Source organism: Mus musculus, chromosome 7 (assembly GCF_000001635.26).
Source record: "Mus musculus strain C57BL/6J chromosome 7, GRCm38.p6 C57BL/6J".
NCBI lineage: Eukaryota > Metazoa > Chordata > Mammalia > Rodentia > Muridae > Mus > Mus musculus.
The window spans coordinates 30,973,581-30,992,788 of NC_000073.6; the positions used below are offsets into that span (position 1 = coordinate 30,973,581).

General features: G+C 47.2%; 1 protein-coding gene, 1 long non-coding RNA gene and 1 pseudogene across 5 annotated transcripts in view; 1 reads left to right on the forward strand and 2 right to left on the reverse strand.

The window, feature by feature from the left end:
* The first annotated feature begins 213 nt into the window (after positions 1–213).
* Positions 214–16,146, forward strand: Fam187b (family with sequence similarity 187, member B). 4 transcript variants are annotated; one of them, NM_001377036.1, is made up of 2 exons: positions 214–695; positions 15,400–16,146. In NM_001377036.1, the coding sequence occupies exon 2, from the start codon at positions 15,476–15,478 to the stop codon at positions 15,761–15,763; it is 288 nt and encodes a 95-aa protein (NP_001363965.1). In that variant the 5' UTR covers positions 214–695; positions 15,400–15,475; the 3' UTR covers positions 15,764–16,146. The 4 variants fall into 4 exon arrangements, with proteins under 4 accessions (NP_001363965.1, NP_780449.2, NP_001229576.2 ...); NM_175240.5 differs by lacking the exon at positions 214–695 and adding an exon at positions 3,480–4,200; NM_001242647.2 differs by lacking the exon at positions 214–695 and adding an exon at positions 8,327–9,050.
* Gm18196 (predicted gene, 18196) lies at positions 11,909–12,760 on the reverse strand (annotated as a pseudogene).
* A 12-nt stretch (positions 16,147–16,158) lies between the features above and the next one.
* Gm42377 overlaps positions 16,159–19,208 on the reverse strand; it is a 39,117-nt gene continuing 36,067 nt past the window's right edge. The window contains exon 3 of the long non-coding RNA XR_881943.2: positions 16,159–16,412. This is a non-coding gene — a long non-coding RNA (predicted gene, 42377). The remainder of the gene's footprint in view (positions 16,413–19,208) is intronic.

The window sequence follows — 19,208 nt, forward strand, 5'->3', positions numbered from 1 at the left end:
GGAGGGCGTCTGCACCATAGGCGACCTGTGCAGCCACCTGTTGCTCTAGTCAAAGTTGAAAGGACTGAACTCCCTGAGGACAGAGACCCTCTGGGCGTGCTCCACCTGCCGAGAGGGGCCGGGCCTTGTGCGCACCTGTTCGCTGCTGGTCCACACCCCTGTCCCGGGAGCCGATGGACCCGCCTAGGTGCGCCCTGTAGGGAGGTGCCAAGCAGAGCCAGGTCCCAGCTGCCAGGGGAATGTCGGTGACGCAGCCTGCCTTCCCACTCTCGCCCTGGTGGGGGAAGTGCTGCGGTCTTTCTGGGCTCCACATTTGAATGATTCGAGGAATCAATGAGGTCGCACTAGAAAAGATGCTCTGGCCCCCTAGGGGACGCTCGTGGGGACTGCACCTCTTAAAAAGTTGCAGTCGTACTTAGGCAGTTTCCCTACTTCCCTTATTTCCTAACTTGTGGTTTCTTTTCCACCTCCCGCTCGGGTATCCCTCGCTCTTGGTCAGGCCTTCGAAGTTCTGATGATTAAAGGCTCTGAGCCAAGACTGGAGACCAACAGATCTGTTTCGGATCAAAGGTTCCCAGGCCTCACCTGCACCCCGGGCGCGGCCCGTAGCTCTCCTCCTTCTCAGCGCAACACTGCTGCTCCCTGGTGGCGCCGAGAGGAAACGCATTCTGGGAGACTGAACTGGCCACTGCTTGGTGAGTTGGGAACCTACCATTTTCCTACCATTTTCTTCTCTGTTTTGTAAATGGTGTCAGGTCACATTCTTCTGCTCAGAACTTTGCTGTGTTCCCTCTCAAGCAAAATTCAAAGTACATTGGCCTGATTGACTTTCCCCAGCCAACTTTTCTTAGTTGACTTCAGCCATACTGGCCTAGCTGGTCCTGGATCAGGTTTTCACATATGGCAGGCTTAGCTACCAGAATTCCCTTCCTGTTGCGGACACCTGCTACCATTTCCCCTACGGCCGCTTTTAAAGGCAAAGGCGTCTCATAAAATTTCACCCTGTTCCCATGTGGCTTAAAAATCATGGTTTAAAAAATAGAGGAAATCGCCACTGCCGTCATTTTTACCACTTGTAATCCTAAACCAGTTGCATGTGTTACTTTGTGTTTTGTAGATGTCATTATTATCAATATGTTATCAATACCTAAAACTTGGTCATCATCTCCAACGTAGGAAAAAAAGAATCTGTTTTTGATTAGAACCCACACTAATCACTTTCATTCAACATTTTTACCATCCCCAAAGATAACGTCTTCCACGTAGAACTCTTGAGAGTAGAATCTCAGCATATACCCCAGGGCAGGCTTATCCCCAACTTCTCTCGCCCACTTTCCTCCCTTCAAACCATTTACTGTCATCTGATATTTTACTAATAAGATTTTTACCACCTATCTTATTCCGTCCCAAAGACAACATTGCTTAGCAAATATTCCATCCCTCCATTTCCTGGCCCTTCTGCAGTTAGCTGGGGCTATCCTGTCAGTTATACCGAGTAGCATATAAGCAAAAGTGAGGAGGGTCCCCCCTCCCAGGCCAGAACATTTAATAGCCAGTGTGTGGAACAAGACCCCGCCCCCTTCTCCTGCCACAGCAAATATTTCAGATGGCATCTGTGGGGCCCTTGAGGAGGAGCACTCTCCACTAGCCAATGCTGGGCATAAAAGAGTGAGAAAAGAATAGAGTTTCGAAGCTAAGATTCCAGAATGGGTTTCTTAGGTTATGGGATCTAGGCTGTCCCAGTCAGTAGGTCCCAGCTACACCAAGGGGACGGTTTGTTGATGACTGGAGAGTCTTTATTACTACAGGAGAGGAGGCCCTCATCATGGCTTCCCACTGGACTTCAGAAACAGTAGAGACCAGGACCTCTCCCTCCCCCTTCCAATGGACATGAAGCCCTTGTCCCATTCCCATGTCAGGTACTTTCCATCTCTGTGACACATGCCAGCCGGTGAGAAACGGGTGTTGTTTGCTTATTTGTTTAAATCTTGGTTCATGGTTTCAAAGGTTTCTGGGCACGGCTGGCAGGCTGCATCATCTGGGGCTTGCATTGCATGGTGGGAGAGGCACAGAACCAAGTTCAGTGCTTGCTTCATGGAGGCCAGGACACAGAGAGGCAGACAGGAAGAGGACAGGGACAATATAGACCTAAGGACACAGTTGTAGTCCTGCTACCTGGGTCCCATGTCCCAGTGGTGGACCAGCATGATGCCATCTTAAGATTAAGAGCTGGGCTGGAGAGATGGCTCAGCAGTTAAGAGCACTGACTGCTCTTCCGAAGCTCCTGGGTTCAAATCCCAGCAACCACATGGTGGCTCACAGCCATCTGTAATGAGATCTGATGGCTTCTTCTGGTGTGTCTAAAGACAGCTACAGTGTACTTACATATAATAAATAAATCTTCAGAAAAGAATTAAGAGCCATCTTGTTACAAGGTCATTCCCGATTTCTATAAAACTGGCGTTTGATCATGATTTGACACATTTCTTGTGCATGTTCCACCTCTTATAAATACTGTGACCTCCACCCTGATGAAATGCTCTGCCAAATAATTTTGAACTGTTCCTCTGAGGTCCTACATAACCAAAACCCCTTGAAAGCCCTCTGGCCTTGAAGTTTTGGAGCTAGTATAAAGCCCACCTTTTCCTGGGTTTGATGCGGTTTTCTCAAACTCCACTTTAGAGACCTATAGCCCCATCTGACAGAAAATAAAACTTGCCTCATTTGACCAAAGAATTTGGGTAATGGTCTTTATTCTTGTTCGGTGAGATCAACATTAAGGTTTCCAGTACCAGCAAAATTCATACCACTGGCCAGGTGGTGGTGGTGCACGCCTTTAATCCCAGCACTTGGGAGGCAGAGGCAGGTGGATTTCTGAGTTCGAGGCCAGCCTGGTCTACAAAGTGAGTTCCAGGACAGCCAGGGCTATACAGAGATACCCTGTCTCGAAAAACCAAAATAAATAAATAAATAAATAAATAAATAAATAAATAAATAAATTCACACCACCATCTGGGATCCAAAAATATGAACTTAAGAGGATGTCTATATGAAAGCACACCAGTGTCTTTGTGTACTGGATGTGTGGAGAGCAAATAATTCTATTTCCTGGGGACATTTTAAGTTATATAGATAGCACACACCTTTATTGAGTTTTTATTTTATAGTCACCGGTTTGCCCGCATATAGGTCTGTGCATCACAGGTGTATCTGGTGCCTGCAGAAGCAGAAGAGGGTATCAGATCTGGGATTGGAATTACAGTTATGAGCTGCCATGTGGGTGCTGGGAGTCCATCCCAGGTCCCCAGGAGAAGGTACCAGTGCTCTCAACCGCTGAGCCATCTCTCCAGCCCAGGTTGTTATATTTGATGTACATGTGGAGAAACTCGCTGAACCACAGTTCACAGGGCCGGTGGTGCCCAAGTTCTGTGGGTGACGTCACAGTACCCAAGAAGGTTCTGAAGTTCCTTGTCTAGTTTAGTCAGCCATGCTGGCTACTCTGTGGCTGGTTGGTCTTTCTCTTCCCATGCTGTGGGCCCAGAGACTAATCAGCTGTCCCTACAAGAATGTGTGTCAGTATGCCCTGCTCTCAGGCAGTGACGTGATACTGCAGTGTAACTACCCCAAAGCACTTTGGTATTTTTCTTCATCTTTAGAGGACAAACTGTCCCTGGTCAACTCCAAGCCTGATGGGAGGGTACTGCCTGGGAGCGACCTGCAGTTGTCTGACCCTAAGCCTTCCCAGACAGGCCTCTACCGCTGCCTGGATAATCACAAGGCCCGTTTGGTAGAATATGAGATTGACTTTCAGAACATAGCTCTGTTGCACATCACTCACAAAGACCTGGGCCAAGAGCCCATGGGAAATGAGAGCATGAACCTGGGAGGCAAGGTTCTTGTTTTTACCCGCTGGGATCCTTGGCAAGATTGTAACCGTTGCCAAAAGCCAGGTGAGCGCAAACGTCTAGGCTACTGCTATGTGGAGGAGCCCCAAGAAAAGCCCATGCCTTGCTGGCTCTACCTGAGAGAGGAGAAGGTGACCAACAGCCGCCTGAGGCCTGAACTCCAGCTACAAGCCTGCCAGGTACCCTGTGACACCGCCACGGAGACCAACCAGCCGTACTTTGTCTTTGACACATATCTGCTGGACAAACCCAACAGCAATGCTCGACTCAAGTGTCCCTTGGCTTCCATCTACAGGTAATGAGCAGGCGCAGGATGCTCACAGCTCTTCTCTTGGTCCTCACCTAAACCCAGTCTCCAGAGCTATCTGGTGCTAGGGGTCTCTGTTAATAGACAAGCCAGCACTTCTTCCCAACCCAGAAGCCTTCATGGTCAGAGTCTAGAGGGATCGGTTTGCTTAGATATTTCCACACCTGAAATAATGTCTGAGCTGGGAGCTGGGCAAAGGATGCAGAGAAAGGTGGTGACTGAGAAAGACCTATTACCAGTCCACACAGGCAGTCTGGAGCCTGAGACTTAGCCAATGCAAACACTGATGTGAGGTCCTGCTGCTGGATCCCGAGGGGTGTGGTTTGTCCCTCTGTCCTTCACCAATGGCACGGTGTCTTAGGCTTCTTCCCTTCTTTTTATTTTTTGAGACAGAGTCTTACTGTGTAGTCTTTGCTGGCCTGGAACTGGCTATATACCAGGCTGACCTTGAACTCACAAGAGATCTGCCTCCCTCCACCTCCTGGATGCTGAAATTAAGAGTGTGAACCACCACACCTGGCACGAGTTTGTTTCTCTGACTGTCCATGGCAAAGGGTGGTGACATGACATCATAATAATTGGACAAAAATTGCAACAGCTATAGGTATTGCGTGCAGAAACTATTGGCAAAAACGTAGACGAATCTGCTATGTACTGAGACCCTGTGTAAAGAATAAGGCCCCAAACAAACAAATCAGCAAAACAAAACGAACTAAAATCAGTCCCCAAACCTAGACTTAGAAAACTTTTTGGAAGACAGCTCGTCAGATGTTTCCTGCTGAATGTCCTTGGTTTTCACAACCGTGGGTGATATTTTAGTTCTTTTTAATTGTTCCTTTTAATTCTCATAAGAATCACAGTTATTTTATTTTTTATTTAAGATTTATATATTTGTCTTTTATGCGTATCGGTGTTTTTACCTGCATGTATGTCTATGCACCGTGTGTGCAGTGCTCACAGAGGCCCGAAGAGGGCACTGGGTTGCCTGGAACTGGAGTTACAGAGGTTGTGACCCTTCCTGCAGGTGCTGGGAATTGAATTTAGGTCCTCTGGAAGATCAGCTAGTGGTCTTGATGGCTTAGTCACCCCTCTAGCCCCTAAATTAGTGGTTCTCAACTTGCCTAACATTGTGACCCTTTAATACAGTTCCTCATGTTGTGACCCCCTCCCCAACCATAACGTTATTTCCATTGCTACTTTATAACTGTAGATTTTTTTTTTTCTACTGAGTGGCGTCTCAGTTCCTAAGACCTTTGGAAATGTGTTTTCTGATGGTTAGGGCCAACCGGTTGAGAACCACTGCCCTAAATGGTTCCTTTATAATGAAAATGTTGACTGTATATATCTACTTAGGCATGTGAAGGTCGTTGGAAGGTCCCTCCCCACTTTCCAGTGGGTGTTTATTCCAGGGCCTGTGTGTTTCCTTATTGTTATTCTGGAGGGGTTGAATGAGAAATATCCCCAACAGACTTGAGTGTTTGAACACTTGGTCCCTGCCATGATGACAGTGGACTAAGTAAGCCTCAATTAAGTACTTTCCTTCATAAGAGTTGCTGTGTCCATGGTGTCTTGTCACAGTAATGGAAACTGACACCTGAATGTAGAATAGAAAAGACACGTGTATGTAGCTATAGTATGGTTTTGTTTTTGCTTTCTTTTCTGTGGCTACGGAACTCAAGGCTTTATGCATTCTATGAGAACATCCTACTACTAAGTTATCCCCAGCCCTTTGTATTCATTATGTAGCTCAGACTTGCTTTGAACTCAGGATCTTCCTGCTTCTGCCTCCTAAGTATTGAAATTATAGACACATACCATTCCTAGCTCCATTCATTATCTTTTTATATTGTTAGGAGCAGTACTAATATCTCCTTTTAAGTTATTTTAAATTAGTCCCAGCACTTGGAATGCAGATCTCTGTGACTCTGAGGCCAGCCTGGTCTACACAGAGAGTTCCAAGCCAATTAGGCCTACACAGTGAGACTCTGTCTCAAAAACCAAAACAAGAACTTCCAGATGGTTCAGTGGGTGAAAGCACTTGCCACCAAATCCAGTGACTTCATTTTAGTCCCCAAAGAGAACATAGTGGAGAAAGAGAAATGTCTTTGACAAGTTGTCTTCTGCCCCCCCCCCCACCCTGCCCACAGTCACCACGTGTGTGTGTCTGGAATCATACACATGCTTGTGGAGGCACACATACACAACAGCTGTTGCGCAACAGTTTCCCCCCCAGATTGAAACATGCCATCCTGCAGGGAAGCTCGTTAAGCTCAAAAATAGTTTCAGGAAGTCCCTGAAACTGACCAGATTCACTAGGCCCCTTCCTGCCAGAGTAAACGATAAAAGCTGCAAAGAAGATTCTGAGACTGGACCAGCTGCCTGGAGGAAACAGAAACCAGCTGAGCAGCCTGGAAGAGCTTTAAGCCAATTGAGGCACCTGGAAAGGACACCCTCCAACCTGCTAAGTTCACCAGTCTCCCAGTTTTGTGACCTGTCACCCACACTGGGGTGGGCTTTGAGCTGTTTCAGCTCCTGTAAGCAACCCCAATCCTAAGGAGGCAGCTTGGTGGCATCTGCCCTTTGGTTGTGTGTTCCCTGTCTGGGATGAGGAGACATGTGTGTATGGTGACTTCCCAGGAAAAGCTTTGTCATACAACACACACACATATGAATACGTGAAAACAAATAAAAAATGACAAAATCCAAAGTAAACAAATGAAAACAAAAATCAGGTAGCTTTCAACAAAAAATCTCCACAAAAGCACGTTTCTGTATGGACCAGCTGAAGCCATGAGGATGACCAGGGCCTGTCTGCCTTAGGAACGGTTAGTCCACATTCATCAGCCTGGTAGCCTTCTAAAAAGTCACTGCCATGGCTGACATAGCTGGTAGTGTGTGATCTTGTGTGTGGCAAAGGTGGCAGGTGCCTTGCTTCTTTGAGTGATGGCTGGCCCTTGATAGTCACCGAACACCTGTGCATAGGAGACACCAAAGGCAATCATGTCTGGGTCATGTCAGAGTTGATCCATGGCACTGATCTAGGCTAGTCTGAGAAGATGTTTGAAAAAGGATTGGGGGTGGAAGAAACCACAAACAGTTTTTATTTAAGATGCACTTTGCAGGTATCTTGGAGGAAGAGTTAGGAACCAGTCTATGTGAAGGTCCTAAAGCAGGCATGCCTGTGCTTGGCTGGAATGCTCAGGAAAACAGGACAGAAGTTAATATGGCTGGGGTGGTCAGAGAGATATAGGAAGTCAGAACCATGACCAGCAAGAATTTGGTTACTGCTCCATCCCCAGGGTTAGGAAGTACAACTTTGTTGGGCTGGAGAGATGGCTCAGCAGTTAACAGCACTGGCTGCTTTCCCAAAGGTCCTGAGTTCAATTCCCAGAACCCACATGGTGCCTCATAACCATCTATAATAAAATCTGGTGCCCTCTTTTGGTGTGCAGGCATATGTGCATACAGAACATTGTATACTAAATGAATAAATCTTTTTTTAAAAAGTGTGTCAGGGCCAGGCAGCGGTGGCACATGCCTTTAATCCCAGCATTTGGGAGGCAGAGGCAGGTGGATTTCTGAGTTCAAGGCCAGCCTGGTCTACAGAGTGAGTTCCAGGACAGCCAGGGCGACATAGAAAACCCTGTCCAAAAAAAAAAACATAAACAAACAAACAAACAAATAGAAGTGTGTCAGGGAGAGATGGCTCAGTGGTTAGGAGCACTGGCTGCTTTTCCAGAGGACCTGAGTTTGGTTCCCAGCACCCACATGGAGGTTCATAACTGTCTGTAACTCAAGTTCCAGCGAAGCTGAGCCAAACAGAGTTCAAGGCAGCCTGGGCTCCACAGTGAGTTCCAGGCCAGCCAGGGCTACAGTAAGGCTGTGTCTGGGACACAGTCTACCTATATAGGAACAGTTGCTTAATGTTCACATGTGTCATATACCAGTACCTGGGCCTGAAACTCACCTCTCAGGATAGCAGGTAATAGAGAAAGACCCAACTAAGCAAATTACATCTCAACTTGTCACAAAGGGAGCTGGTGGCTTCATAGCCTCTCAGTTCACCCCGCTGTCACAATGTGCAGGCTGGTGGCCAGTACACAGCCATCTTCCCAGTCCACCATGCTTACCATCCTGTGGACACTGCTCAGCTCTGCTCTCCCAGTGTTGGGGCCCCACACTCCCGTCAGCTGTCCCAAGGCCAAGGAATGTTTCCTGGCTCTCCTCTCCAGCCATGATGTGCTCTTGGAATGCACTATCTCCGATACAAACTGGTTATTCTCTAGGCTCAGTGGAGGTGGTAAGCCCGTCAACCTATCCAGTGTTTCCAATATAAGAAAGAGCCCAGAAGGTGGTCTCCATATCCACAACCCATTACCCTCCAACACGGGCCTCTACCAATGCCTGGACAAGTATGGAACCCAAGTGACCAGTTACAAGATTGATTTCCAAGATATCACCAAGCTGCATGCCACGCATACAAACCTGGGTCAGAAGCCCCTAATGAATGAGACACTGAACCTGAGTCACAGAGAGGTAGTGTATACCCAATGGGGACCTTGGCAGAGATGCAATAACTGTGGGAGACAGGGAGAGCGCAAACGCCTGGGTTACTGCTACATCAAGGAGCCCTTAGAGGAGCCTGTACCCTGTGGGCTCTACTTGTGGGGTGCAAATATGTTTTACGCCCGAATAAGGCCTGAGATGCAGGTGGAAATCTGCTTTGTGGGGTGCCAAGGTCATCTGACGGGTGGAGACTACGTCATCTTCGATAACTTCAAGCTCACAGAGGAGTCCGGATCAGCACGGCTTACCTGTCCCTTCGCATCCATCTACAGGTGATGGGACCTTTACACCAGCTCTGTTCCTGGTCCCTTGTCCCCAGGGTTCTTCATGGTGAATCTGTGCCAGGCTAGTAGGGGCATCTTGGTAGGTCAATCCATTGAAAGCAATGACGAAGTTAGGGATGCTGGATGCATCCCTTTAGTCTGAAACATAGAGCAAGAATGTGTGTCCGAAAGGATACAGACTATGGGAGGAGGGTTTAAAAAAAAAGATTTATTACTTTATTTCATGTATATGGGTACACTGTAGTTGTCTTCACACACACCAGAAGAGGGCATCAAGACCCCATTACAGATGGTTGTGAACCACCATGTGGTTGCTGGGAATTGTACTCAGGACCTCTGGAAGAGCAGTCAGTGATCTTAACCCAGCCCGGGGAATAGGGTTTTTTGCTTTGCTTTGCTTTCTTAAGAGTCTCACACTTACTAATTTCTCTATTTATTGTTTGAAATGATAAGGTTCTTCAAAGATTAAGGGAACTGTGTTGCTCACTGGCAACGTGGCTTTCCAGACAAACCAGTGAAGTTTTCTCTGGACTGTGACAGCATCGTGACATCATTCATGATGCTGGTTTAAACAAAGGGCAGGCTTCTGTCGAGGCTCCCGTTGCCTCATTGAGGGTTTCCAGTTAAGTCCTGCTTTTCTGCTTAACTCTGGTAGTTTAACTCAGCTTATAATATTCACATAAAGGAATCTATAGGATTACTCTCTGTTAAAAGCATTTTAAATGGAACATTGCTTACGAAATAGTCCGTGGTTATATGCAATGTCACTAAGAGCGAGTTTTGTGAGCTAAGATTGACAATGTTTTGAAAGCAGTGTGACGATTTAAATTTACTATTATTTCCTATTCTTTTAAATTGCATGTATGTGTCTGTATGTTTGGGGTTATGTGCACATTAGTTGAAGGTACCTGCAGAGGTCAGGTCTTCTGGAGCTCAAATTAGACAATATTAAGCCCCCTGCCATGGGTGCTGAGAACCAAACTTGGGTCCTCTGCAAGAGCAGAAGTGTTCTTAACCACTGAATCATCTCTGTGGTCCCCAAAGCAAATAGTTTGTTTTATTTGTTTGTTAGTTTAGTATTCTTTGGGGGGGGTTGCTTTCTTTTTGAGACAGGGACTCACTATGTTGCCCTGGCTATCCTGGAACTAATATAGACCAGACTAGCCTCAGATGCATCGAGACCTCCTACCTATGCCTCATGAGTTCATATCTCATAAGACTAATGTTTTACATTTTTTATCTGGCCAAAACTGGAGGTGGGGAGATATCTCAACAGTTAAATCATCTTCTGTGCAATCTGTAAGGAGTTCAAATCCTCGGAACCCACACAAATGTCGGGTGGTGTGGTGGCTGGCCTGTTCTTTAAGCCTTTGAAAGTGGAGACAGGGAGTACTTGGAGAAGAGTAGCCTAGTTATCCTGGCTAGAGAAAGTTCTCATATCGATGAATTCTGGGTTCTACTGGGAGACCTTGCTTCAATGAACAAAGCAGGAGAAAAATTGAGAAAGATTTCCGACATCAATTTTGGGCACACACACACAAACACATACACACATGCACCTGCACACAGGTGAGTACTTACCTACAGACACACAAACACCACACACGTACACATGAAAAGGAAAAAAATGCTAAGGATATATTAAGCATTTTCTTAGAACAAATAAAGTCATTGTGGTCAACACAAAGAAAAACAATCTCACTCAAACTATAAAATGTTAAAATATGTCCTAGGTGACAAAGAGAAACGTTTTTGTTGTTTATTAATGTATTGTGTGATATTTAAATATTCAGAATTAGTAGCAACATTTTGTGTGTATGTGTGTGTGTATACTATGTCAGAGTACAGTGTTATACCAAAGAGGCTGATCAGAAGGGACTGCAAGCTGAGTCAGTATGATGGTATATGTGTCTAGTCCCAGCACTTGGGATACAGAGCCAGGCAGATCTCTCAGTCTGAGGTTATCCTGATCTACATAGCCAGTTCTAGGCCAGCTGGGGCTACATAGTGAGACCCTTTCTCAAAAAGGAGGGGGATTGAAACCTACTTTGGACTGATGAAGGATGCACAAGAGACTCAGCTCCTCTCTCTCGCAGATTGATCCTTCCTGTGTATCAGTGGTCACACTTCCTTTGTATATGAGAATGGTCAGAAGAAGGCCCAAGTTAATGTAATCCCAGAAAACACTTCTGGTGTTTTTTTTTTTTTTTTTAAAGACGTATTGTTTTTATATGTTGTTTTGCCTGCATCTATGTATGTTCAGTGTGTGTGTGTGTGTGTGTGTGTGTGTGTGTGTGTGTGTGTGTGTATGTGTGTGTGTCGCCCTTGGGAGCCAGAAGAGTGTCAAGTCTCCTGGAACTGGAGTTATGGATGGTTTTAAACTGCCATGAGGGTGCTGGGAACCTAATCTCAGTCCTCTGAAAGAGCACCCAGTGTTCTTAACCACTGAACCATCTCTCCAACTTTGACACCTCCTTCTTTGGAGAGCAAGAATAGATACCGCTGAAATGCAGCAAACTCTTAGGCCATAGTGATTTTTTTTTTAAATCTGATATGTATGAGTATTTTGTCTGCATGTATGCATGTGTGCCGTGTGTGTGTGTGTGTGTGTGTGTGTGTGTGCTGCCTAAAAAGGACAGATAGGGCATTGGATCCCTTAGAACTGAAGTTACAGATGCCTGTGAGCTGCCATGTGGATTTGGGAACCAGACCCAGGTTCTCTGGAAGAACAGCCAGTGTTCTTACATACTGAGCCGTCTCTTCAGGCTGATCGAAACCATAATAATGAGATAAGGCCTAAAAGCATCAACCCCCGCCCCCCAAGACCTTGATGTGCATCAGGTGTTCTTTCTGCTTAACTTGAGTCTTTGGCCACCAACCTTTTTATCACCCACTGGACTTTGACTCCTCAAGGTATCGATTAGAGGACCGAGTGAGGGCATCACTACAGGATAGAGCCAGGAGGAAGGGTTTCCCGTGACTCCCTGTGAACTCGTTTCGAGGGTGAGTGTAGACAGATATGTAGCCTTAAAGAATAAAAGCCCAGCAATGAGGTGATACCCACAAGTCCCGAAGGCCTTCCCCATGTCCTCTATGGGTCCTCCCCTCAGCACACCCTTAACAATGCTGACATAAGAGACCAAAACAAGTCCCATCAGTGTGACCACACACAAGGCAGTAACTGTGGAGAGTCATTTTCCAGGAAAGTTGTGCCTGCACAGGTAATTTCAGGCTTTACATACCACGCCCCCCCCCCCACCCGAGGCAATTGGAAGATAGAGGTGATCTAAACTCCACAAAACCACTGATCTGAGCCACGGTAGCCAGTGCCAGAGGATCTCTGAGTGTGTGATGGCTCCATAATGCAAAGGTTGAGAAATAGCATCACAACCTCCAGTGTTGGACACACACGCGCGCGTGCACACACACACACACACACACACACACACACACACACACACACACTGTGGAGCTCAAATCCTAAAGCCACAGAAAGCTGGATTGCTCACACAAGTATGGCTAACTTCTCTGGGCCCTAGGGATTCCCAAGGATCTGGTGGTCTGGTGGAAGGTGCTTGGAGTAAAACAGAGGTCCAGGATAGAGAGACCAAAGCAGAAGGAAGACATGGGTGTATGGAGTTTGTGGTTCAAGAATAATTGATTCTAACTGTGGTGTTATCTGTCAGTGTCAGAATATAGACAGAGAAACAGCCAGCAAGGTCAGAGGAGCCTATAGGAGGTTTAGAGCACTTGCAGGTCTCTGTAGCAGCAGCTCTCAAAGCACTGCACTGCTGGCCTCAGTAGTGGATCTTGGAGGATGGGAAGCCACTGCAGGCACGAATTCAGTTCTGTAGCCCAAAGGAGTCTGGGCGTCTTGGAAGCAGAGGCAGGCAATAGCCCCTCTGTCTGCAGCTACTACCAGAGTCTTGAAGTGAGCTCATGTGCTCCTAGGAGTCTTGGAGAGACAGTTTTCCCTCTCTCTGTCCTCTGTTGACTCCTGTAGCCATGCTGTTGGTAAAACTGCAGAGAGGCTGATTTTGAGAGGCCCCAGGGCACCAGCTAGGTAGGTCTCAATTGGCTGAGTGTGCCTATGCAACTAAGGTGGGAATAGGACTAATCAGGGTAGAGTTGTCAGACTTGGTTAGAGAATGAAGAACCCTGGACCTAGCAAAAATTGCTGAAAGTTTCAAGTCAGGTCTGCTCTGGTCTGCTCTGGTCTTGGTCTCTACAGAGGTGTGGAAAATTATCAGTGTTCCAGTGATGACACCCTTGGGTTGCCTGCTCCTGCCTCTGGCTGTCAGTTATATTGGGGAGGGGAGTCTCAGCAGAGTAAGTTTTTCTTTTGCCCCTGTGGCTGCTGCTACACTTACAGCCACGGATTGGCCTCTGTTGGCTCCTTTGCCTTCAGCTTTGCTGTCTGAAAGATCCATATTAGGGCCACGTCTATCCATAACATGCCTGCAGGACAGGTTATGGGGGTTTGAGATCCGCCCCATACTTGTCCCATACAACACTCACCAGGCCTGAGGGCAGACATCTGTAACAATGGCTCTGGAAGGGGGTGGGATAGAGATAGGTGGATCTTTGAAGCTCATTGGCTAGCCAACCTGGCAGAGTTTTGGAGACCTTATCTCAGGAAATAAAGGTTGAGGATCTGGAGGAATGGGCTCAGTGGTAAAGAATGATTACTGTTCTATCAGCTCTGAGTTTGACTCTTCATGTCTGGTGGCTCACCAGTACCTGTAACTCCAGCTCCAGAGGGACCTTGCTCTTTGGCCACCTGCACTCTGCACACGTGTACACAGACATGACACAAGTGATGGCCCACCAGTTAAGAGCACTTGGTACTTTTGCATAAGACCCAGGCTCAGTTCCCAGCACCCACGTGGCTACTCAAAACTGTCTATAACTCCAGCTCCAGAGGATCTAAAGACCCAGGAATCTGTGGAAACCAGGCACATATGTGGTGCATACACATAGACGGAGACAAAACACTCATACACATAAAAATAATGAATGAATGAATGAATGAATGAAGCCCTAAAAGAAAATAAAAGTAGACTGAGGAAGATACCAGACATGGTCCCTTGGCCTCACATTCATGTATGCACACGTATGTATGTACGTGCACAATTGCATGCACACATCCATGAACACACTTAACTGTTGGGGACTCTTGGGTATGGATTAAATGAACACTCTTGGCTTTAAGGTGAGCATGAACTGGTGAAGAGCAAATGTGAATTGTTATTGTTCAGATATTAAGGGTTCCCCTTGCCAAGAGCCCATGTGTTAAGGGTTTGGTTACCAACTGACAGGTTTTTAGAGAAGTTATTGGGTTCTGAGACTAATTCCTTGATGGAGTCATAATTGAATGGCACTATTGAGAGATGGTAGAAAAAGTGGGGACTAAGCTGGGGGAAGTAGGTCAGTAGGGTGTGCCTGAGAGAGACAGACTTGTCTCTACCGCCTTCCCATTCTTCTCTGCTTCCTGGCTTCCTTAATTTGTTTTCTCAGATATGTTGGCCCCACAATGAGAAATAGGACTGACCCTGAGTTGTATTCATTTACTAGCACAAAGTACTGCAGCTTAAGATAATAAAACTTGGCTGGGCTTGGGGGTGCATGCCTTTAATCCCAGCACTGCGAGGCAGAGGCAGGTGGATCCCTGTGAGTTCCAGGCTAGCCAAGGCCACATAATAAGACCTTGTCTCAAAACCAAATAATGATATAACAACAACAATAATGAATAATTGTATTTTCTCCCCACTTTGGAGCCTGGAAGTCAGAAGCAAGCTGTCTCAGGGATTGCACTGGGGGAGTAGCTACTGCTCACACTCTCAGATGCTGAGTAGCATCCATTCCTGATTTTTTTTTTTTCTAGCTTCTGTGAGAACCAGAGGCTCTTTGATGTTCCTGGGCTGGAGGCTTCATTGCTCATCTCTCTTCCATCTTTTCTTGGCTTTCATCCTGGAAGTCTTTATCTGCCTTGGCTCTAAAAAGTCACTGGGCATATTGGACCTCAAGGCCAGTCTACCCCCCAATATGATGTCATTGCAACACATTGACAATAACCCAGTTTCGAAATAAGGTTTCATTCTGAGATTCTGGGAAATGCATAGAGTTTGGATGGGCCTTGTGAACAAATTGTGATGTTTAGGAGGGCTACTCAAGAAACTAGTGTCCTTGGCTCAGGCCACCCAGCCAGTCAGAGGTAGACGCTTCCCAGGCCATACTTCCTGAGCACCCATGGTAACTTCTATAGTGTTCCGTAGAGGGAACATGAAGCTGTTCTCTCCAGGACCCTGAACTTTGACCCTATGTTCCTCCCATGCAGGCCTGTCCACTGGGAAGCTGACAACAGCCCTCTGACATGGCAGGACCAGCTCTCTGGCCAGACGGTCAGCACCATCATGGACCTGCACAGTGGTGGCCAGCACCTGAAGGTCTTCCAGCCTGCCACTTACAGATGTTTTGTGGAGCAGGAGCTCATAGCCCAGTTCAACCCCACTGAGAGACAATCCAAAGCCCAGAACCCTTGGCAGCCCAGAATCCAGCCAGACAAGGCAGACTCCGTTCTTAGGAGATTGAAGTTGATGGTGCTGAGTATCTCTGTACTGGCCGTTGGAGGGCTTCTCTGTAAGGTGGTTTTCCGTCCTGTCTGCGGCAAGAAGAGGAGTCAGGTCCTCCTGGTGAAATAAACTGAGCCTTCTGTAGCCAAGAGGACCTGGTATCTCTCCACTGTCCCATCCTTAGCTCTAGCCATCCATAAGTGGCACCACATGAGCCACTGGAGGTGTGTGAGCCAACAAAGACCTGGATTAAGATCTAGTGGCCACTTCACTCTTTGTTCTGTGCCCTGCTCGGCTTACCTATTGATCACCCCCATTGTACAGATAGGAAAACTGAGGGAAGTCTGTCTAGTGATTGGAGATTTGGAATTCTCGGGTTCCTTAGAAGGAGAAAGGGAAGGAGGGAACCTTCTCAGGGTGTGTGGTGTGACTTTCTCTGGGCAGCTGTGAACAACCATCTGTTCTTCCCAGATCAGACACTAATGACAGACTAAAGAAATGACTACATGAAACTGGTTTGGTGAAGTAGTGACTTTATTGGAGTTCCTTACAGGAGAATGAGGGGTGCTTATATGAGCAAGGGTGACTCTAAAGTAGTTGCATCACCCAAAGGTCCAGCATAGGTGATGTCATACATGAAAACTGCTTTCTTAGACTTTCTGTACAACTTGTAGACAGCTCCATCGAAGAGTCTGCTCTTCCCCAGAGAATGGTCGCTGTTTGTGCAGCCACAGGGAGGGGGTCCAAGCTTCCTGAGTCTGGGTCTTCCTTCCTCCTCCTAAAAAGAACATGCCAGCTGGAAAGGGATATTGATAACATCACAACAGGTGTCTCTGTTGCATATTGTGTCCTCATCACTCAGCCCTCTCTTCCAGGGACAAGATGGAGGACACAGATGGGCATCTCCCAGCCCCACCTCTTCCCCATCTTGGTCTGCAATGGATCCCTAGTGCTTTTCCCTGCTTGGCCCCCAGGGCACCTTCCTCTTACATCACAGACATAGCCGCTGTCACACACACACACACACACACACACACACACACACACACACACACACACATCCCCTTAGCTTAGACACATGCTATTGTTGCATATTCTTGGGAGGGAAGAACCTTCATTGTTGCTCTGGGACAAGATGCTGGGCCCTGCTCAGCTGAACAGCAGGAACGGCTGGGTTTGGCTGTTCCCAGAAACTACACGCACGGTTTAGCAGAACCCAAGAGCAAGACATGAAATATTAATGCCTCTTAAGACTCACTGCCCTACATTCACATGGTGAAGTCTTGACAGGGCACACAGGAAGGGCTCCCAGGGCCAAATGTAGGCCCAGGAAATCAGGGTTAAGCTCCCTCTGTGCACCACACACCAAAGGCTTCACATGACACACCAGACTCAAAGGTTCTTGCAGAATGAGAGAAGGTTCCCAAGAGTCTGTTGGGACTGGCTGGGGAAGCAGAAGCTGAGAATAACAATGATAAAAATAGTCAATATTTTTGGTCCTCTTCATGTGCCAAAACATAAACTTTTCCATAAACATCGTGTCCCCGCAAGCCACCACTAGTCAGCTGTTACTATCAGCCGCCTTTTGTTTTATAGCTGGGAACATTAAGGCACAGAAGGTACATTAAGGCCTGGGGTCATACAGTGAGCTTGGGGAAAGGGCGGTTAATAGATGGGTTATTCAAGAGACCTCAGGGGCTGCGGAGATGGCTCAATGGGTAAGATCATGAAGACTTGGTTTGGTTCTATGTTAAAAAAAAAAAAAAGGAAGGTAGGTGTGTCCATTGTGTACCTATAACCTCAGAACTGGGGCTCAGGTTATACAGGAGGGTATGGGGTTTTGGCTGCCAAACTCTGGGTTCAGTGAGAGAGCATGTCTCAAAGGAATAAGATAGGGGAGAGGGGGAGGGGGAGGGAAAGGGGAGAGGGAGGGAAGGAGGAAGGGAGAGAGGGAGGGAGGGACACTGCCCTATACACATGGGAACACATACCTATACACATACACCTGTACATACACCTGTACATACACACCTGTATACACACACACCTGTACACACACCTGCACACTCACCTGTACACACACACACACACACACACACACACACACACACCAGCACCCTCCCCAGCAGGAACCTCTATCTACCCCTAGGTATCCTCTACCTGCAGTAGCCCCCACTGTGGTAGCCTGAGAAGGATAAGTGACAACCAACTGAAGCCTCTTCATTGAGTTAGTGGCCTGTCTACACAGCCCTGAAGGTTCCTAACCAAAGTGGAAGCTCTTAGCACCCCAATGGGACCTGTGACTTTCCACCTCTTGGTGCCCACATCTCTGTGTGGGGCTTTAAGTGTGGACTAGACATGATGGCTGAGATTGGCTGTCAACTTGATGGGTTTAGAATCACCTAGGAGACGTACCTCTGTGTTGAGTCTGCAAAGGGATTTCTGGTAAAACCTAACTCTAACTGTGGATAGCTGCCACTCCAGGGGCCGAGTTTCCAGACCATAAAAGGGGAAAGCAATCAGAGTGCCAGTGGTCATTCCTCTCTGCTTCCCGACTGCAGATGCAATGTGACCAGCTGCCACATGCTGCTGTCCCTGTGCCTTTCCCAACATGATGGGCTGTATCTTTTAACTATACTATGCATTATTTTATACATGTTTTATCTGCATGTATGTCTGCACATCTATAGTATAGATGGTTGTGAGCTGCCATGTGGGTACTAGGAATCAAACCTATATCCTCTGGAAGAGCAGCTAGTGTGCATAACGGCTGAACTGTCTTTCTGGGCCCCTTGCTTCTGACTTTCCGACAAAGGTGTTGGGCCGTCATTGTCACAATGAGGTGGCAGCACATAATTCCGTCTCAGACTTTTGCAGAGTGTCTGATGGCTTGATGCCATGCACAGCTGCTGTGATTTCAATCCATGCCCCCCATAGAGTCACCTGGCCAAGCCTGGTACCCAGCCTGTGCCGCCACTGGGAAACGGAACCTTTAGAGGGGAACGGATTGCGTCTTTGAAGGGCTGTTGGTGCTTTTCCATCATTTTGCTTCTCAGCTGCTAGGAAGTAAGCAACTTCCTGTGTCACGTGCCTTTGAAGCAGCCAACCCTGCACCCAGGCCTTTGGAACTGTTAGTCACAAATAAACCTTCTCTCCTGATAAGCTGATAATCTCAGGCAGGCATTTTGTCACAGTAAGAAGGCCAACTCCCTCATCAACTGTGTGACAAGGAACTGCAGAGCTAGGGACCATAGGGACTTCTGTAAATGGCCTCTGGGACTTCACAATGGCCTCTAGTTGATGGCCAGCAATTAGCCTGATCTCTCAGCTATACAGACAGCAAGAAATGAGTTCTGTCAACACCATGGAGTCTTCCCAGGACATAGATAATTTTAGAACAGTTGGGGAAGCTCCCGTAATTCCTGTCTCTACATCCTCAGCATAGGATAAGGTGATTTCTGATCTCCTTAGGTACAGAAGGGTTAACATGAGACACTTTCAGACTAAGAGAGAGGGAGGGAGGGAGAGAGAGAGAGAGAGAGAGAGAGAGAATGAGAGAGGGGACAGGAACCCA

Coding starts and splice junctions, on each gene's coding strand:
- Fam187b (NM_001242647.2), top strand. CDS start 8,335: ATGCTTACCATCCTGTGGACACTGCTCAGCTCTGCTCTCCCAGTGTTG. Junction 9,051..15,399: donor CCCTTCGCATCCATCTACAG/GTGATGGGACCT, acceptor CCTCCCATGCAG/GCCTGTCCACTGGGAAGCTG.